Here is a 21408-nt window from a genome sequence, read left to right on the forward strand (position 1 = left end):
GCCTTCAATAAAGCAGCAGGTTGTTTGTGTGCCTCACAACTTAACAGAGGTAGGAGGAACAAGGGCATAGGTTTGTGAGAAGTGGGACTTAGGAGAATCTGCTGGTAGTTCAGAAGTAGTAGTTCTGGCTGGATCGAACTAGAGGCCGATTTCTGCTTTACAGCAAGCAGAAAGACTAAGTAGAAGCCTGATTTCTCGGAGTCCTTCTGTGCAAACGTTATCTGTTTTGTCACAATTACCCCAAGAGTTCATCTGCCCCTCCGTTTCCCAGGGGTAGTGTTAGGCCTCAGTTACTATTCAATTCGGGACGCAGGTGGCGCTGTGGGTTAAAGCCTCAGCGCCTAGGACTTGCCGATCGAAAGGTCGGCGGTTCGAATCCCTGCGGCGGGGTGCGCTCCCGCTGCTCGGTCCCAGCGCCTGCCAACCTAGCAGTTCGAAAGCACCTCCGGGTGCAAGTAGATAAATAGGGACCGCTTACCAGCGGGAAGGTAAACGGCGTTTCCGTGTGCGGCTCTGGCTCGCCAGAGCAGCGATGTCACGCTGGCCACGTGACCCGGAAGTGTCTCCGGACAGCGCTGGCCCCTGGCCTCTTAAGTGAGATGGGCGCACAACCCCAGAGTCTGTCAAGACCGGCCCGTACGGGCAGGGGTACCTTTACCTTTACCTTACTATTCAATTCAGTTATATCTGCTGATTTACTCCCTTGCCCACTGATCAGAGGAGAGCTTCCAGCTGTCCTAAGTGAATGCAACATCTTCCCAAAGGGTAAGCTGTTTTACTCTCTGTATGTCTCCTGAGTGGAAGGGGTGGGCATGGGGTCCGCATTTCAGCCCTTGCCTATTGTATAGACACTGTCCCCTCCACACCCAAGTTCTCCCTTCCTACCCGCCATTCTTCTCGTTGAGCTTCTCCATATACTGAGCCACCACGTCCACCACCTCGCTCTCGCTCAGCTGCAGGTTTCCCGAGACGTTGCACCGGAGGTCGTTCCAGTCCGAGCGCAGCAGCTCGAAATCCACGGGGCTGACGCTGAACGTCCTCTGCCAGTTGATGGAGTCCTCCAGCCAGCTTTGCTGCAGCTCAGAGTTCTCGTAGCTGTAATCGGACAGCTCCTCCTCGGCCTCCTCCCCCAGGGCCTTCTCTGGGCCCTCCTCCTGCTGGGACTCTGTCATCTCAGACATCCGCAGGAAGGACGTCACTCGCACGCCTTCAGGCAACACTACCTCAGAGAAATTGTAATCCAGGGTGGTCCTCGCCGCAGTGGTGACCTCAAAGGTTTCTTGGCTGAAGAGCCCTTCTGCAGGCAGGCTCAAGGCACTGGGCGGCACCCTCTGCTTCCTTCGGGCCTTGGGAGCCTCTTGGTCATACAGCTGCTCCCATTTCCTGCTGGCCCGCTGGCTTTTCCTTTTAGAAGGGTCTGTTTCTTTGGAGGTATTGCCAGTGAGCCAAGGGGTCCTATGGCCAGGGATGGTGTGCAGCTTGCTGGAGGGAGCAGGCCGCCGCTGAGGGAACCTGGAATTCAAGTGCACCTTCCTGGGCAGTTTGGGGTAGAGAAAGACTCCGGGGAAAGCCTCCTTTTGGGACGGGGCCTTCTTCTTGCTGGGCTGCAGCCGCGTCACGTACACCTTGTCTGGGGGCTTCTTGGTCTCTTTCTTGGGCTGCCCCTCCTCCTTCGGGCTCTGCTGTTTGGCCTTCCCAGCAAAGAAAGGCACAGAGAGGCGAGGCTGGAGGCCGAGGGAGCTACCTCGCTTAGGTGGCAACAGCAGCCCCAGCTCGCCCTCCTTCCTTCCGGCCTCTTCGTCCTCCTCATTCTGCGCCCAGCTGAGGGACCGGCCATAGAGAACCACCTGCTCCCCAAAAGGGGCTGCCTTCTCGTAGGCCTGGGATGCCTTTGACTGAGTCACAGGACTCTGGCTTGGTCCAGTATTTGTACCTGTAGAAACAGGCTGCCCAGTCAGGGTCCCCTCTTCATTAAACCTCTTTTGCTTCTGGTTGAAGGCATAGTAGTCCACGTCATTCCCATAATCCTTTGTGACAAGGGGCTTCTCTTTCCTCTGAAGCCCTGTGAACACATTTGGATCCAGAACACCCAGGCTCTTGTCCTTGTCCTCAGGGAGTGGATCGGTGGGCTCAGGACTGTCGGCTCCTTCTTCCTCCTCTTCAAGAAAATCTAGAAAATAACCAGCAGCAGAGCAGATAAAGTCTCATGGGTAACATGCCCAAGTGCAGGGGAAACTCAAAGGCAAGAAGGGTTTGGAGGACTCTAAGGCAAGAGGCAGCTGAGGAAGGAAGGGGTTGGGGGAAGGCCTGGAACAGAAAGCAGGGGAGGGTGAGTATTGGGTACTGGTAAGCAAAGTCTCTGTGTACCACCATGGCATGAGGTCTGACCCTGAAATAGATTGGGGAAAGTGCAGGCTGTGTCTGTGAATGTCTCTAGTATTGAGGGAGTGATGCTTTGTCTGAGCACGCATGGTTCCTCCATGTCTAGCTGCCCTTTCCTCAGGGCCTCCTGTTATGTTCTCTGGCCTACACATCCCTAATGACCTTTCTTTCCCTACCCCTGGTGCTGGTCAGCACAGTCTGTAGGATCAAAATTAACTAAATGACTTCATGCAAAATGGGAAAATGTGTACACGCCGTGCGGATTTGAATAATTAATTTTAAACGCATAATTTGGGTCTCTTTGGGACTTAACAAGGCATTTGGATGGCATAGCCCTGCCCTCATCCTTTGTACATTTCAACCAGATGAATCGAGAGAGAATTTCCTCCATACTAAGTAGTAAAAATCACATAAATTAACTGAGGAGAGTCAAGGCTGCATATCAAAGGGATGGCAAAGGTCTAATATTCTTGCTGCTACAAACAAGATTTGGAGTGGGGGGGGGAGTACTGATTGCATTTCAAGGTATTCACAAGCTTGGTCTCAGCACAGATGGGCCCTTGGACAGCTTGCCTCTGGATTGCAGAGGTCGCCTGCAGAGGTCGAGGTGGGAGAGAGGCATTTTGTCAGCAGAGATTAGGAAGCTGCTAAAGATACCAGAAAACTCCCCACAGAACATGGCAAGAACCAGATACTCTTCTTCCCAGGTGTTCAGTGGTGGCAGTGACTTTGTCCATGCCCCTTTTAATGGAGGTAGCCAGGGCATAAACCCCAAGAATTCCAGTCTTTGGCAATAGGTACCGTATTTTTCTGTGTATAACATGACCCCTATTTTTTGGGACTCCAAATAAAGAAATCCCCCATATGCACTCTCCGTGTATAAGACGACCCCCAATTTTAAACTTGAAAAAATAGGGGGGGATATAGTCTTATACACAAAAAATACGGTATATCTCATGGCAGCTTTCTCGCATAGGAGCCACAAGGGAAATCAAAGCGACAAAAAATAAAGAATCTCTGTAAATGCATTCAGGAGCCAGGCTGGTGAATAGCTGCCTGCAGTTACTCTCCCATCCTCACCAAGCAATCTGTTGCCGTGACACAACCTGCCTGGGACTCCAATCCCTGTAAGTGGGTGGCACAACAGACTTGCTTGTTCTAACACCACCGAAACACACAGAATCACAGAATTGTGGAGTTGCAAGGGACCCCGGGGGTCATCTAATCTAACCCCCTGCAATGCAGAAATCACAGCTAGAGAATCCCTGATGGATTCCAGCCTCTGTTTACATAAACACACACACACTTCAGAAGCTGCTCATAAAATGGACAGAGATCAGAGTGTGGTTCCTGCCCGATTGGAGGAAGCTGTATTTCCCAAAGACTACTTACTCTCAGGATTCAGGAAGAGAAAGGCTCTCTGGTGTGGATCTTCCTCCTCCTCCTCTTCCTCTTCGTCCATCTTCATGTATTTGTAAAAGCCAAATCTGGAGGGCCAAGCAACAAGTCTCAGATAACACCCACACCCACACCTGTGTTGCTCAAGGATAAGCCTGGGGGCTTTTGCTTAGCAGGGAATCCTTGTAAGAGGCACCCAGCCTCCTTTTTCGCAGATTCCAAAGGGACATACTACTGTAGTCAGTTGTGGTAAAAACAACAGTCTGGTGGCACTTTGAAGACTACCAATGCATTGTAGTATAAGCTTTTTGGGGCCCTGTTAGATTCATGAAGTAGTCTCTTATGGAGGTAGAAAGCGGCAGACATATACATAATATTGATGGCAAGAGTCTCTTCTTGAAGTTAAGCTTCAGAACCCCTTCGTAGAAGAGACCACAAATTGGTCATGTTTGCCACAGAGTTGCATGCAGTTGAAACAGATTACAAAATGGAAGGTGGGAGGTAACACTAAAGCCAGAGACTTGACTTTGAAATCAAGATCAATTATGACTCAGAGCAGTTATGGATGTCAGGGAAAGAGGGCCAATAAATGTGAACTGAGTTCTCTTCCCCTCTTGCCAATTCCAATTGAGCCGCAACGGAAAGTTCCTTCCCTAGGTTGACTACTTTGTAGTTCCTGTAAAATTTCTCATCCCCAATGGCAAACAACAGTGACCAACTCACAGAGCACAAGGTTCACCACCAACCCTTCTATGGTCCTAGGGTCCCCATTCATGTTTGCTGCACCTTAGATTTCACATTTGACACTTAATCTGCCAGGAGATTGCAATCTATCCACCCCCAACAAAGTACATCTGATGGGTTTCTGATAGCTCTTGGCAGTCAGCTTCCTTACTGCCCTTCCTGGTTCACACTTACTTTTCCAAGTAGAGCGGAGACTCCCTGTAGAAGCATTTGTTCTCCGTCTCCATGTGCGTAAGCCGGGTGAAATCATTGGGGTAAACAAATGAGAGGTAGACCTGTGGGAGGGGCAACCTGGTGAGAAGAGTCACAGCAAAGTAGGTATGTTTCCACTTCCTACAGGTGGAGGAGGAAAGGGGTGAATTATACTGGGCAGGAAGGAGAAGCTGCTCCTGGGGCCCATCCCAGAAAACACATGGCGGCAGGCCATGGGCACGAACACTACCAGCTGGACCCAGGAGTGGTGAGAATTGCACACGCCTAAACATTGTGACGTAGATTCTGAAATCTGCCTTTGTGGTTTTTTTATTCATTCAGAATCAAGCTCCCACCACTGCATTCTGTGCTTGATAGGAATCAAAGAAGCTTTTGGTCGGGTTACAAGTGCTCAGCTGGCAGCCAGCACAGTTATTTACCCATTCCCTTCTTTGTCCCTGCCCCATCCTTCTATCTTGCCCCCAAATCCCCATCTTTTATGGTGCACTAGTTTCAAGTTCAGTCCCTGTTATTAAAAAAAAATCTGCTAATGCTGCTGGCCAAAATGACCCAGCAATAATGTCTTTTGAATTTGGTTCCCAGAGCACTGCAGGCATAGCCTGCCCCCCACCCCCCACTGCAGGGCAATGTGCTGTGTTACAGGTGCATAGGAATGAGCGATGGCAAAAGTAGTGGAGATACTTCTCCATGGACAGAGAGAAAGCTAGGCTATAAAGCCCATATGGGGACACTTACAAACTGCAGGCCCTGATAGCGGGCAATAGGGAAATCCTTCACCACGTATGTGGGGCTGTAAGCACAGGGCACCAGCACATTCTCCACGTGGGACGGCTCGATCTGGGGAGCTGAGATAAAGGCAGTTAAGCAAGAGGAAGAAGCCACAGGATCAAACCCAGAGGTTCCTGAGTCCACCTGCCTAGACTGTTACTCTCTGGACTGCTACATAAATACCAGACATTCTTCTCCCTGGCATCTAGTATTCCATGAAGAGGGTTTGTTTTGTTTTTGTTGTTGTTTGTAACACTCATTCATGTGATCTCCTGATTTGTTTTTTAGTGGAAGAGTCCAGAACAAGCTTAAGGGCGAGGCAGATAGGCCTAAGATTTCTGCTAGGAGTGTGTGTGAGTGTGAGGAGGTTCAGTGTCCTGCATAGCTCAATTCTCATCACTGCTAGAAAATCAGAATTAATGTTAAGTAGTAAAACTTGTAGAACAAATTATTAAAAATAAGCTAATTTGCATGATTTTTTAAAAATGCTAATTTTATACTTGTTAAAAGTATCCATTCTCAGCACTAGCACATAATTTTATGTTGCTAGGCACAGGCACTGTAGATAGCCTGGGCTGAATTAATCCACAATGTTATATCTTGGAGGTCTTCTGCTTTTGATCTAGACTGTAAGCCACCGTCTCCCCAAGAGCTCATTATAGTGTTACTCAACATTCCTGGAGACTGAGAACCATCTTCTGTCAACATACCTTCTTTTGAGACCAGGATTAATCCAGTCTTGTTGGAAAAATCAACTCCCTTCCCCATCTCAAAAGTCTCACTTTTGGCAAATGCAAAGGTGATCATCTTGTCTCATAGTTTCAGATCAATAAATATCCTGTATGAATGCCTCCTTCATCCTATTGCTGCAGACACTGATATTTAGCTAGCTCTCCACTGACTGACTGCTCTTTCTATCCTGCATCAAAACACAGTAAGGGGGATACAATGCTCCCCAAACGTGTTTCTTTCATGGGTAGGCTGCTTCCAAACAAATATGCTCTTTCTTGAGCTCCACCAATTTCCCCTCCTTACAGCGAAGGGAGCCAACACAGGGGGCTGGACTAGATGACTTTTGGGGTCCCTTGCAGTTCTGATTCTATGACAATATGCTGAAGATGTTGTTGGACTACAACTCCCCAACATGTTCCCTTTTCCAGCTACTCCACCCTTCGTTCTTGGAAGGTGTTGTTGCAGGAGAAGGATTGTGAGCAACATCATGGCAGAGGTGTTTCTAGGAGTAAGGTGAAACTGTGAAGCTCCCTTGTTATTTCTGCTACTGGTTGGTGCTGCAGGTTGTTCAAGTAATTTTGTTACGTTTATAGAAATGTGATTTTTCTGGTATGTTGTTATATTTTGGTTTTCCTATGTTATGATGAAATTGCTACTATGCAATTGCTTTGCAACAATATTATAACATTGTTTTTGTAGTGTTTCTTTGAAATGCATCCCTGTTTCTTTGTTGTAACCTGCTTCGAGTGGGAAAGCGGCAGACAAATAAAATGAATGAATGAATGAATGAATGATCACTGGCCCTTTTGGCTTAGGCTGGGGGCACTGTAGTCCAACAACACCTGGAGGGCACCATGTTGTCCATCGCTGTCATTAGAGTTTGGGACAGGAGGGCAGTGTTAGCAAAAGCTAGAAGGAGGCATCTTGACCCAATGCCAAAGCTCTTGCCCAAACTGAGACCACTTATGCATGCATAAGCATAAACCCCCACGCCCCTGCTAATATAGTCAACGCCACAAGTGCCTCTTCATTCTTCCCTCCCTGCCCACCTCCATTCCTCTTCCTCTACTGCAATGGCAAGCAAACAGACTTCACTGGAAGACCTTTCTCACTTACTGAGGAAGAAAGTGTCCCGAGGGTCAGGCTTCAGCATATCTGCTCCATGCTCATCTCTCTGCGCACCCCAGAGGTAGCTGCCAGAGTGGCTGGCGAGGGACTGAGGCACATGCCCCACCTCATTCATTTTCAGGCTGGATTCATCTGAAGGGGAGGAGAGGAGAAGGAAGAGAGGGGTTAGAGAGGGTGGGTGACTAGTGAAGGGCAAATTCACATCTATAGTTATAGCAGCAGCGCTGGATTTTTGTCTCCAGGATTTCCCACAAATGTCAGGTGTAGCTATCAAGGAAGGAAGAAAGCACATCTTGGGTGAATTAGGGTGTGTGTGTGTGTGGTTGGTTATGTTTCTGGGTGCAAGATATACGTATGCCCAAGACCCCTGCAGGAATTGCTATGTTATTAAACCCAAGAAGAAGGTAGGAAGGAAGAACGCTGCTTTAAATATCTCAATTCTTCAAGAGGAATACATGGCTTTTTTGGAGCATCATGACTGTGTTTTGGATTAGGCACCGATATGGCTTCTCTCAAGAGCCAAGTCTGGAGCAAAACAGTTATAAGGCTTCTGAGATGGAAAGCTATATCTAATATGTAGCGGCCACATCAAGGCCATTATATGCTCTACACAGAGACATTCCGTCATAGGCTCCAACTGTCGGAAGCAGCATAAAATCTCTATCCAGCCTCCCAGTCTTGCCTCTGCTCCAGAGGGAATTAGCACCCTCCATTTCCTTAAAGAGAACCCTGTGCCAACTGTGTCAGTTAGACAACCACCTAATCTCAACCGAGCAAAGGTCAAAAGCAGCTCATGCCATCCCAGGCCTGGCAGCTCACAGATCTCCAGATGCCTCTCATTTACCCACTTCTAAATACGCCACCAGGGTTAGTCTGAAAATATTTGAGCCTCTGAACAAACAGAAAGCAAAGCAAGGAGTAATTTCTCCAGGGATACAAGTGTTCAGAAAGGCAAGGCACAGCCCCGCCTCCTGCAAGAAACGACAAGACTGCCAGGAACGACATCATCGGTGTCTGGGAGGAACGAAATGCCATATCAATTAAGTGCTGGCTGCCTCTAATGTCATGTTTATTAGATGAGGCTGTCTGTTTGCACAGATCCGTACTAGGTAACTGAAGCAAGGCGAGCACAGAAGTGCAAGAAATTAGAAGGGCTGCCCTCCGCTGCTATCTCTTCATCTGTCTTCCCACTCAATCCTAGTAAGCAGAGGGGAAAACACAGTCACCTGATATGGCAGAGTCACAGTACAGAAAAACAGAGCTGGCCAAAGACTCCACAAGCCTAGCTATAATGATATGGCGCTCATGGGGAAAACATCAGCGCTGCGGTTACATGAGGGGAGGCACTTTTGTGGCTCTATGGCTCACAGCTGTAATACAGGGTGGTTGTTCTCAGTTCTAGCCAAAGCCTTCCTGGATAAACTTTCAGAACTGGTAAAGCAAGAGAGCTAAAGGCACCTCAGAACTCACACATCAACTGACAGACTAAATGATCTGTTAAACTGGGCTGGCGAATAAGGCCAGAAGACATACTGTGCTCGCAAAAAACTAAAAAGCCAAGCAGAATATTCCTAAGAGGGCTATTCGGCTAATTATCAAGGAGTTAATTTTCAAAGGGCAGCTCTTTTGATAAAATTTTATGGCAATTCCTTTTATTTAACTCTGCCACCACCTCCAGTATTCCAGCACTGTGCTCTCTTCTGAAATGGCAAGCTCTTTTTACGTAATAAACTCTGAATTGCACCACTGCGCCCAGACACACTTCACTCGCAATGCAGCTTGAAAAAAGCTGGGGGCAGAGACACACACCATCAGCTGGGATTGTGCAACAGCCAGGGCTAGCTTCTGCTATTAGCCTTAAGCAGAAGGCATTAGTAGAAAGGAACTTGTGAAGACTGCATAAAAAAGTACCAATTAATTTTAAAAGAAAAGGAAAAAGGGGGGAAAGACTTTGATGTAGATTCTAAGTTAAGCAAGTTCATGGAAGGAGTTTCCTGCCTCTCTTCTCCCCTTACCCCTCTGCAAAGTCTCCTGATCCATGTGGGATGGGATGGTGGGGGTGGGGACTCTGGTGGAGAGAGGCTGGTAAAGTTTCCTCCCTTAATAATAATAATAATAATAATAAATTTTATTTATATCCCGCCCTCCCCAGCCGAAGCCGGGCTCAGGGCGGCTAACAACACCAAAATAGTGCGACATTATAAAAACATTATAAAAATTAATTAAAATCAAGATTGATGGCAGCCATAAAGTTTTGTAAAGGTTGCCAGAGGAGGGAGTCAGGCTGCGCCCTAACCAAAGGCCTGGCGGAACAGCTCTGTCTTGCAGGCCCTACGGAAAGATGTCAAGTCCTGCAGGGCCCTTGTCTCTTGTGACAGAGCATTCCACCAGGTTGGAGCCGCAGCCGAAAAGGCCCTGGCTCTAGTTGAGGCCAGCCTAACCTCTCTGTGGCCTGGGACCTTCAAGGTATTTTTGTTTGAAGATCGTAGGTTCCTCTGTGGGGCATACCAGGAGAGGCGGTCCCGTAGGTATGAGGGTCCTGGGCCGTATAGGGCTTTGAAGGTTAAAACCAGCACCTTAAACCTGATCCTGTACTCCACCGGGAGCCAGTGCAGCTGGTATAGCACCGGATGAATGTGATCTCGCAGCGAAGACCCCGTAAGGAGTCTCGCTGCGGCATTCTGCACCCGCTGGAGTTTTTGGGTCAGTCTCAAGGGCAGCCCCACGTAGAGCGAGTTACAATAATCCAGTCTGGAGGTGACCGTCGCGTGGATCACAGTAGCTAGGTCAGGGCGAGAGAGGTAAGGAGCCAACTGCTTAGCTTGGCGGAGATGAAAAAATGCCGCCTTTGTAATAGCTGCAATCTGCGCCTCCATGGAGAGGGAGGTATCGAAGATTACACCCAAACTCTTAACGGACGGTGCTGGCACTAATTGCACCCCCGCAAGAGATGGGAGCTGCCCCCTCAGTCCCATATCATCCCGTCCCAGCCAGAGGACCTCTGTCTTCGAAGGATTTAACTTCAACCGGCTCCCACGCAACCATCCAGCCACAGCTTCCAAGCATCTGATCAGTGTGTCTGGGGCCGAGTCAGGATGGCCATCCATCAACAGATAGAGTTGGGTGTCATCAGCATACTGATGGCAGCCCAGCCCAAAACTCCTGACAAGCTGGGCGAGGGGGCGCATAAAGATGTTAAAAAGCATCGGGGAGAGAATCGCACCCTGAGGCACTCCACACACCAAGGAGTGGCGCGATGACAATTCCCCCCCAAGCGCCACCCTCTGTCCCCGACCAGAGAGAAACGAGCGCAGCCATTGAAGGACTGTGCCCTGGATCCCCACGTCGGCAAGGCGGTGGTCCAGAAGTTCATGATCGACCATGTCAAAAGCTGCTGACAAATCTAGAAGAATCAGCAGCCCCGACCCGCCTCGATCCAGCTGTCTACGAAGATCATCTGTTAGGGCAACCAGAGCCGTCTCGGTCCCATGGCCAGCGCGGAAGCCGGACTGGAATGGATCCAGAGCCGATGTTTCATCCAGAAACCCACCAAGCTGTTCAGCAACCGCTCTCTCAATCACCTTACCCAGGAACGGAAGATTCGAAACCGGGCGGTAATTGGATAGATCTAAAGGATCTAATGATGTTTTCTTTAAGAGCGGGCGCACCACTGCCTCCTTCAGTTCCCCTGGGAATGTCCCCGTGCCAAGGGACAAATTGATGATATCCCCCAGGAGGGCCCGCACCTCGTCTGGACACGCTCTAATCAGCCAAGACGGGCACGGGTCAAGAGGACAGGTGGTGGGCTTTCCAGCTCGGAGGAGTCTGTCCACATCGGCTGGGGATATCCGGTCGAAGTGGTCCAATACTGGACCCGAGGACAGTCGAGGGGCCTCCAGTTCCTTTATTGTATCCAAATTGGCAGGGAGGTCATGGCGGAGCGACAAGACCTTCTCCGCAAAAAAGCTCGCAAATGCCTCACAGCTGTGTGTCAATTTGTTATTTAAATTTGGCTGTCCTTCGAGGGACGTTAAAGACCGAATTATACTAAATAATTGCGCCGGGCGAGAGCTAGCGGATGCAATGGAGGCCGAGAAGTAGGACTTCTTAGTGGCCTTCACAGCCATCTCGTAGGTTTTCATAAAAGCCCTATAAGATGTTCTTGAAGCTCTGTCACGGGCACGCCGCCATACTCGCTCTAGCCGTCTGAGGTCCCGCTTCATTTTCCGGAGCTCCTCGGTAAACCAGGGAGCCCGGTTTCTGCGGGGTCGCAGAGGGCGCTTAGGTGCGATCTCATTGATGGCTGCCAGGAGATGGGTATTCCAGCCCTCAACAAGCTCAGTCAATGAGTCGCCAGGGGGAGAAAGGTCCCGCAAGGCTTGACGGAATCTATCAGGATCCATCAGCCTCTGCGGGCGAGCCCAAATCGGCTCGCCACCTAAGCAGGGTGGGGGTGGAACGTCAATCCTGGCTTTCAGAGCGTAGTGATCAGACCATGGCACCTTCATCGAAGGAAACATGATCACATCTATACCAGCGCCAAAGATCAAATCCAGCGTGTGGCCTGCTTGATGTGTGGGGCCCGAAACAAACTGGGAGAGCCCTAGTGTCGCCATGGAAGACACCAGGTCCAGAGCCTGTGAGGAGGGAGTGGCATCAGCATGGATGTTGAAGTCCCCCAATACCAATAGGTTAGGGAACTCCAAGGCCCAGCCGGCCACCGCCTCCAGCAGGCCTGGCAGGGTGGCTGCTGGTGCGCTAGGTGGCCGGTACACCAGCCAGACAGCCAAGCTCACCTCGGAGCCCCACACTAGGCCAACACATTCAATGCCGGGGATCGATGGCGATGGTAGAGCCCTGAAAGAACAATCTTCCCGGATTAATAATGCCACCCCTCCCCCCCGGCCCACAGTCCGCGACTGGTGGAGGACGGAGAAACCTGGGGGCGCCATCTCTCGTAAAGTAACAGTATCCCCTTCGCGCACCCAGGTCTCCGTCACACAAGCCAGGTCGACCCCCTGCGAGATGAAGAAATCTCGCAGGGTGGCGGTTTTGTTGCCTATAGACCTGGCATTGCACAACACCAGTGATGGAGGTGAGTAATCTTTGCTCACCCTACCCTCGTCTCTCGGGATGGGGCGCAGATTGGAAGGGGTACGAGCATATCCGTATCTCGATCCCCTTCGCCTATGACATCTGCCCCCACCGCCATACCTCCCTCGCCCCTCCACAGTAGGAATCCCAAGCCTCATATTCGCCTCCATTTACAGAATATAAAAGCAAACAAACAAACAAACAAAATTACACTGAAACAAACCAATCCCCACCCCACTCCACAATCACCCCACCCCAACCCAAAATAAACCAAAACAAAATAAAAATACATAGATAAAAACCACAGCTTATGGTGGTACAACAAATCAAAAAATAAAAACAGTTTAAAACATATAAAAACACTTCAAACAACCGCTGCAGCAGCACTAGTGTCCTCAAAAGCTGCGGCAGTGGTGAGCGTGGGCCCCGCCCCCTGGCCTGATGGAGAGTGGGCCTGCAGGGGGAGGAGCCCTCCCCCCAAACGCACGGCAAAGCGGCAGCAGCAATGTTCCGAGGCCTCCTGGGGTGGAGTCTGGGGCCCGCCCCCAGGCCCAAGATGGAAAATGGGCTTGCAGGGGGAGCAGTCCTCCCCAAGACTCACCGGCAGAGCGGCAGCAGCAATGTCCCAGGCCTCCTTTGAGTCTTTTATGGATGCAGCAGCAGCGATGTCCCTGGCCTCAATGAGGCCTCTTAAAGCCGTGGCGAAGGTGAGCCTGGGCCCCGCCCCCTAGGCCAGATGGAATTGGCCTGAGGAGGGAGAGGCCTTACACTCCAGACACTCACGGTGCAGCAGCAGCCTTAAGCTAACTTGTGCGGCAATTCCTCCTTCCTGCAGCAGCTCCATCCCTAATTGTTCGGCAGGGCCTCCCAACCTCCCAGAGGGGCATTTTGAGGAGGCACGGTGAAAAAAAACGACAGAGGAAAAAAAGGATGGGGACTTTCCCTTCCATTGGGTTCCTTGATCATTTATCTTAGGAGGATCAAAGGCTTTAGGATTGTATCCAATGACATCATCCTGTTCACACGAAGGGCTTCTGCCTGTGGGACAGAACTTCCCTTCCCTCTCCTTAGCAAGGGGGTTTCTGTCAAGACCAGTTTGTGCCTTTTGAATGAGGCATAACCTTCGGTGTGAAAAAACAACAACCCTCAGCGGCAGAGTGCTAAACACTATTAGATCGTGAAGTCACAGCAGACAACACCATTTCCTTGTGTGCTGCTCTGAAGGCGATCAGGCGGAAAACTGCCTGCCCTGAGAGCAACCGGCAGCACCTAATGCCATTTCGATTCCTCCTAAGCAAGGGGTGCAGGTTTCAGCCAAATTGCTTAGCACAGCAAAAAGTCAGCTTAGCAATCAGGTTGACTCTTCACCTGGCGAACTCTTCCACATTTGAAGGGTTCAAATGTGGGGGTGGGGAGGGGAAAAGCGCAGGGGAGGCTCAAATTGTGGCTTCACACTGCAATGCCAGAGCAGCAGACATTCGCACTCAACTCTCCCGAGTTCTCTGTTCAATCAATAAATAAGACAAGCCTCTTTTAAAACAGAAAGGGAAGGGAGAGGAAAATATAAAAGGGAAGAACTATGTAGCACATACTGGAGAAGTTAATTGCACTGTGTATCATTCTATTGAAAAGAGCAATGGCTTGCTCACACAGCCCGGTTGCCTGGGACAAGGGAGAGGAATGGCAACATTAACTCTCTTTTCTTGTGTCAGCACACCCTGTGCATGGTCTGCTGGAAGAAAGGCAGATGTACCCATCACTAAGTACAGGTGGTTCTCACTTGCTTGCGATTTTTTTTGCTGTCAAGATAACTTGTGTTTGGGGACAGGGTAAAATCAGGACTACACCAGGCATTTCTGATTGTCCCCTGAGGAAGGGGAAACAAACATAAATGATTTTATTATTGCGGCCATTCCCTATTTGTACATAATTTACCTACCTAGTGCTCTCATGACAGCCTTGGTCAAGGAAGTTACGTTACATTCAGAGACTGAGCAGTGCTTTCTACATAGTGCTCACAAAGGGTCCTCCCGGGTGCCCTCCCGTCGGCACACCCCACAATTTTCCCCAACGGCGCTGGACTGGCACATGCCAGCTGCGTCCCTCCTGGGAGTGATATATTTGCTGGGGCAGCATGCCCTGTGCTGCTTGCCCTACCTATTTGGGATGCACCAGCCCATGGCATGGCATGGCATGGCGCACGCACGCACACCCCACCACTCCAGGCACTGGTGGGGGTTGCTATACTGGCATGTTTTTGTATCCTGTGGTCCCACTGAGACTAGAGAAAAAGTAAAGAAGAACACCTCCTCCCAACCGGATGAACAGCAGAAGAGGGCAGAGTGAGGAATTTCAATGCAACCCTCAGCTGACAAAAGCCTGGAAAGTTCCCTGTTGCCTAGGTTAACTGCAGACAAAAGGGTTCTGCTGATGTAAAACTAGCTTATGATGTTGACCAGATATTCCAAAATGATGAGCTGGAACTTGAGGAATTCAATATTTGCAAAGCCCAATATGAACTGTCTTGATCCACTCCTCCCAGACTAACGTGTAGGGTGGAACTTAAGCTAGCCGGCAGCTTTTGCACTTTCTGAATGGTCTGGTGCAGTTATTGTCTCAAAAACCAAAACACATATAAAATGCATATTTTGATAGAAAATAGGCTTAGAATATTTTGAGGGGAAAATATATTTTAAAATGCATATTTAAATGTGAATTTTCTTGCATATCTTACACACACACACACTTTAATACAGAAACAGGGCCAGAACGAACATCTGGGTGGGTGGATAGATTCATTAAGTGACACAGACTGGAAATGTGGAAGGCTTGGTTACTAATAGTGGATGTCGGAGACGCAAGAGCTAACAAATGAGCAACTCTAGGAGTCAGGGGTGGGACCTTCAAGCAGGTCCTTGTATAAACCCAAATTATCCAGATAAACCATCTCTGCTTGATTTGGCAAATGTTTCCTCCCTCAGTATTGTTCCTATAATGCTAATAACAAGAGTCCTTCAAGGCAAGCCTTGGTAGCAAAAAACAAAAAATCAAATAAGCATCCTAATAAACCAGAGCAACAATTCTGAAAGCTTTCAACCTATGCTGTGATTAAAGTTTTCCCGGCTATGGCGAGAGAAAAGATTCTTTTGACACAATGAAAGCAGCCCCAGTCTCTAATTCCCCAGGTTGAATGCTAAAATTGATGCTTTCAACAATGCTTAATATATATTTCCAGCTTCCATTCCTTTCCCCAGGCAGCCTAGAGAAAATAAGACACAAATATAAAACATACTTATTTTGATTTCCCCCTTTTGGGCATTTGCCCTAAAATTTACTAGACAGTAGCACACAAGCACTTAATGACACAAAAATAAGAAGTATGATATAAGAACTTTTGTGCTGTAACACAAGAGCCAACCAAGCCTTCATGCTCTGAAGCACTCAAAAGGCAACCATAGAAGTCGCCTCACTCTTATTTACAAAAATATGCCTCCTGGATTTTCAAGTCACATCTGTTTAGCTCACTGACAAGGCAGGATTTCCACTCATGCCACCTGACTGGAGCTGATACAGTTGCAGGAAAGCAAGAAGTGGCAGAAAAGCAAGAATTTACTCAATTGGTCAGTGCTCAAATCCAGACTCTGGTAGCATTTCCCAATATGACACAAGGTAGAAAATGGACCCAAGCTGGTGGAAATTCAAGATGACATTATCTGAGGTGGCCTGAGAGAACACGTCAGAACAGGGGACAGGCAAAGGACTTGGCAAGCATTATTATTGAATAAGGACTTAGCCATACTTATCTTTCCTCTGCATTTTGCAGGCATGGTCCACCATTTAAAGTTTCATGCCCAAGTGTCCTTTTTTGCTTTTTGCTCCAGAGCTTTCCCTGCAAAAACCTGCTCTTTAAAGCTCAATTGGAGCAAGCATCAATCTGTGAAAAACCCAAGTTGATTTTTGCTCTGATTTAGCTTTAAAGAGCAGGCTTTTGTGGAGGAAGTTTGGGGCAAACAAAAAACAAAAAACCCAGCTGCTTAGCTAAAGAGCAGGGCAAAAGGTAAGTGTGAAGAAGCCCTAAAGTAACTTATTTTCAATGGGTATCAGAAGGTAGAGTTTGCAGAACCAGCTAATTACTAGAAGAAACAACAATATATAAGATAAAGTAAAGGGCATGATATGTGTATGCTAAGTGAATTAATTTGACTCGGGAGGACTGTGGATACATTGAATTATATAGACTATAAAAATGAATGAAGCTAATGCTGTAATATATTCTACTGATCATTGCTGATTATCATAATGTTTTATGTTGCCTGCATGTGTGCATATGCTTTCTTAAAAGAAAACACAATACCTTTTTTATATTAACAAAGAAGCGGGGCAGGCCGTTCACTTTTTGTGGGGGGAGACTGGATGGGCACCTCTTCTGTCAAATACGCAAGCCATTTGGATCTAGGAGAGCTCTTTGCATCTACCATTAAAGGCCTGTCTCAGTCAAAAATTCTTCACCACAGCTTTCAAACATCCCTTTTGGGAAAAGTGTGCTACACACAGAAATGACAGGCTGTTTGGTGAGTGAGTGTAGGTCAGCTGTTCAGAGTCTCTTCATACAGAGTATAGAAAGGTAAATGGGGTAAGGAAAAGTAGGAGAGGCTGGATAGCTCTGGCCAGGGCTGGGGATGAATCACTTACATCAGTGGAAGAGATTCTAGTTACTCCTACAATCCTATGCAGACAGCATCCTGAAGCTGTATAGTACCTATGACTGTTGTAGCACCAGCAGTGTCAGTCTGCTAGTCTGAAAGATGCAGCATAATCACATGGTAAGATTTAGCTTCTGACATTCATGCCATGGTGACTTCCAGGTTAGACTGTACTAACACTATGACTTAGCTCGGGTCTAGCCAATGTAGTGCCCTCCAATGTAGTTGCTGGATTGCAGCTCCCTTGACCACTGGCCATGCAGGCTGGGATTGATGGGATTTAGGAGTCCAAGAACATCTACACGACACTCTGGGTCAACTGCATGCGCCAAAATGAAACTGCTATGTGCATTTATGGGCACATCTTAGGAGCCCCTTCTGACATCTAAGAATATGCAGAGATTATTGTTGACCGTTATCTGTGCAGCGGCTAAGAATACACTACAAAGAGATCACATTGTAGCCTTTCCCCCTAAAAGATGACACCGTCTCTTCCAACTCCACGTGCAATCACTCCTTCTTAATAACTGTCCTGCAGCCAAGGAAGGAGTTTGCAGCCAGAGAGCAAGATAACAAGAAAATCACTCCTCATGGGGCACAAAGCTGCAGATCAGAGGGTAGAGGAGAAAAGTCACAGTGACTGATGTATCTGGAAGGAAATATCCCCCCACAGCACATCCATCTTGCAGGCACTTCTGTCAATAGCCCAATTGCCACTATTCCTCTCGTGCCAATCGAGCCCTCGTGCTTCTGTACCAAAGGAGGCTGACTTGCCCAACCCCTCCACCTTATCTCCACCTTCCACGGGATACTTAATTACAGGCGCCTTGTGTATTGAGTGCCAGGCAGGGATCTATTCATCAAGCGCCTCCTGCTGCCGGGCCAGGTTATGAGGAGGGAAGTGGAAGATCTATGGATTTAATTAAACTCGGCACTATCCATCCCTGCTTACAAGACAGGTGCTCATAAGTCAGCTCTGGAAGCACCAGCTGACGGGTATTTGCCAAGGGTGCTCTTCTGCTGGCCTCTTGCTTTTCACTCTGAGATGGAGCAAGACACAAGGGGGAAAGGGCAGCAAGAGCCCTGGGCGGCGGCGACTGCTTATACAATATATATGCCCAGTATGCACATGCCCAGTAAAGTCTATACACACCCCCAAACCCCCTTTGCCTTTTCATGAAGGATCACAGCTGCCTGCTATCTTATTTTTAGCTTTCCCTTCCTGCAACACACACACACACACACACACACACACACACATACATGTCGTGATTACAATTCTTTGCTGGCTCAGTTGCTTGATTCATCTGGGACTATTTTTCTAAGTGTATTTATCACCCCACAGACGTGGAGCAATGGCTTGTGCACTAAAAAAAAGTGAATACTGAGAGCTAAGCAGTTGCAGGCAGTTATATACCGAAGGTCTAGCGCACTGGTTCTCAAACTCTTTTTCTCTGGGCCACATTTTCAGAATGAAAATTTGCTTGTTCCACACCGATTTATTTTTAATTGATAAGAAATACATCAGAAAACAAAAAGAAGCAACTCCTAGCAGTGCTTGATTTATAACATAGAAACACAACTACTTTATAATATGATCATGGGACATCCAGAAAGTATAAACAATGCAGCTCCATAAGAACATTAATTATTCCCAAAATATTATTATAAACAAGCCTCTTACATATGTACCTTAAATATGTATACAAACTCAATGAGATGTGTGAGCTTGCTTATGCCAGGTAATCTCATTTATATTAGGTCCGGTTTGAGACAAACACACTCTCATCTCCTCATCAATACAAAGAAGCCTTTCCCTTTTCTGATCTTTTCATATGCAAATCTCTATTCACAACCATATGTCATGGAGAACTGCAGAAGAATAGCCAATGCTCTTGAAGAGAGGCATGCATATTGTTTCTGGTTGTATGTATGTATGCATAATATTTTTACACTATACTATGCTATATTATACTATACTTAAATGCTCAAATGCTTCTTTGATTGTCCTTGAATTTTCTTGCTACACTTGCCATTCACTCCTGCCACAGCAGTGTGGCACAATACACCCTTTGAGAACCACTGGTCTAGTGAAAGGGCGTTGGACTAAATGACTTCAAAGGGAATTTTCAGCCCCGCACATTACAATTTCTGCCCTCTTTTGGGGGGGAGAAAAACCCCACACATTTAGACCTCTGATGTATCTACTCAGAACCCTCCCCCCCCCCGAGTTTAGAGGTTTCCTGCCCTACAGTGCAATCATATAGACATTTACTCAAAAGTACGCCCAAAGCTCAGTTCAATGGGATTTACTCCCAAGAAGGTGTGCACACTAATTCTCTATCCGCCATACAGTACAAAGAAGCAAGGAGCCTTAGCAGAGTTCAATGACACATTCCAGCCAAGCAAAAACACTCAAGTGCAAAGCCAGAACCTTTGCAAAGTGTGGCCTGGAGACAGGGTGCCTGATAGTACAATGGTGCTTTTTGGCATGACAATGGGAGGTCTCAATACATGGACAGCCAATGAACTCTACAGGATCGTGCTGGCACGCTCTTTTCTTTACACGTGCACCAACTACACACATTGCAGGTTGCAGGAGGAATCCTGTATCAAGCTAAGGCTGCAAAGCCTCAGGGGGGAGGGGCGCTTTACCTGTATAGAGTGAAATGTAGGGTGAATCGATGACCTCAAACTTGAAGCTGGGCAGAAAAACGCGCCACTGAAAGAGACAAGAGAGTGATAAAGAAAGGTCAATCTATATATGCATGTATTGTGTGTGCTCCTGCATGTGGGGGAAAGGAAGTTTGCGGAAGACCAGCTGGTAGGAATGTGAATGGGGAGGAATTCAGGAGAGTCCAGAAGGCAGGCTGCTAAAGTTCCCATTCAATGCCTATTTCACACCGGCTGGTGACTGTTTCTGCCCCATGTGGCTCTTCATCCGCTCTCTGGTGCAACACCTTGGGAGAACATGTTGCATGGAAGAAGTGTGTGCTCCACACCCAGCCAGAAGCCTGCTGTTCCTTGGGAATGTGGCACTTTGGGGCTGAGCCCAAGAATCAGGTGGCACTGCCCACCATAGCCAGCAGGTGTGAATCAACTACAGAGATAACAAACTGAGTCACTGCACTGATCCGATAACAGCTTTTTAGTGTTACTAGCTAGTCTGGCCTGGCCACACCCTGCCATTGGGTCAAGAACATGCAATTCTGCTGAATCGTCCTGATCCTTTTCTGGATAATGGGCAACAGTCAACTATACAGTGGTGCCCCGCTAGACGAATGCCTCGCAAGACGAAAAACCCGCAAGACGAAAGGGTTTTTCGGTTTTTGCGACGCTTCGCTAGACGATTTTCCCTATGGGCTTGCATCGCAAGACGAAAGCCCATAGGGAAATCTCGGGGACCTTTTTTTAAATGCTGGCGGTGGGGAGCAAAGCCTTCCCCCCCCTCCAGACTTCAGAAGAGGTCCAGGAAGGCCGGCGGGGGCGAAAGGCTTTGCTCCCCACCGCCAGCATTTTAAAAGCGGTCCGGGATAGCAGGGAAGCGCTTCCCGCTATCCCGGACGGCTTTTGAAGGCAGGCAGGGGGGGCAAAGACTTTTGCCCCCCCTGCCTGCCTAACCGGGGGCTTTTAAATCGCCCCGGGACTGTCCGGGGCGATTTAAAAGCCCCCGGACGGCTTTTGAAGCCTCCCCCCCCGCCCGGCTTCGGGGCATCATCCCGATGCCGGGCGGTGGGGCAGGAACGCCTCCCCCAGCCGCCCGGCATCGGAACGATGTCCCGAAGCCGGGCGGTGGGGCAGGAAAGCCTCCCCCAGCCGCCCGGCATCGGAACGATGTCCCGATGCCGGGCGGTGGGGCAGGAACGCCTCCCCCAGCCGCCCGGCATCGGGGCATCGTCCCGATGCCGGGCGGTGGGGCAGGAACGCCTCCCCCAGCCGCCCGGCATCGGAACGATGTCCCGAAGCCGGGCGGTGGGGCAGGAAAGCTTCCCCCCCCGCCCGGCTTCGGGGCATCATCCCGATGCCGGGCGGTGGGGCAGGAACGCCTCCCCCAGCCGCCCGGCTTCGGGGCATCGTCCCGATGCCGGGCGGTGGGGCAGGAAAGCCTCCCCCAGCCGCCCGGCATCGGAACGATGTCCCGAAGCCGGGCGGCCGGGCGGGAAAGCCTCCCCCCCGCCCGGCTTCGGGGCATCATCCCGATGCCGGGCGGTGGGGCGGGAACGCCTCCCCCAGCCGCCCGGCTTCG

The 21408-nt window shown here is 49.1% G+C and overlaps 1 protein-coding gene and 1 long non-coding RNA gene across 10 annotated transcripts in view; one reads left to right on the forward strand and one right to left on the reverse strand.

Moving 5' to 3' along the window:
* The window catches only part of LOC309354492, an 89984-nt gene that overhangs the window by 60801 nt on the left and 7775 nt on the right, over positions 1–21408 (forward strand). Inside the window, exons 6-7 of one of the 4 annotated variants that reach the window (XR_014162332.1) lie at positions 5794–5858; positions 6132–7347. This is a non-coding gene — a long non-coding RNA (uncharacterized lncRNA). Of the gene's footprint in view, positions 1–4863; positions 5467–5793; positions 7348–21408 lie in introns of those variants that run through there. The other 3 variants (XR_014162331.1, XR_014162333.1, XR_014162334.1) reach the window with 3 other exon arrangements.
* B4GALNT4 (beta-1,4-N-acetyl-galactosaminyltransferase 4) overlaps positions 1–21408 on the reverse strand; it is a 179295-nt gene that overhangs the window by 11690 nt on the left and 146197 nt on the right. For all 6 annotated transcript variants that reach the window (XM_081884509.1, XM_081884511.1, XM_081884513.1 and 3 more), the window contains 6 exons: positions 19818–19884; positions 7354–7497; positions 5473–5582; positions 4699–4799; positions 3775–3869; positions 886–2170 (listed from right to left, as the gene is read on the reverse strand). In XM_081884509.1, coding sequence (XP_081740635.1) covers positions 886–2170; positions 3775–3869; positions 4699–4799; positions 5473–5582; positions 7354–7497; positions 19818–19884 — 1802 coding nt within the window. The remainder of the gene's footprint in view (positions 1–885; positions 2171–3774; positions 3870–4698; positions 4800–5472; positions 5583–7353; positions 7498–19817; positions 19885–21408) is intronic.

This window comes from Podarcis melisellensis (genome assembly GCF_964234715.1).
Source record: "Podarcis melisellensis genome assembly, chromosome: 1".
Taxonomy (NCBI): domain Eukaryota; kingdom Metazoa; phylum Chordata; class Lepidosauria; order Squamata; family Lacertidae; genus Podarcis; species Podarcis melisellensis.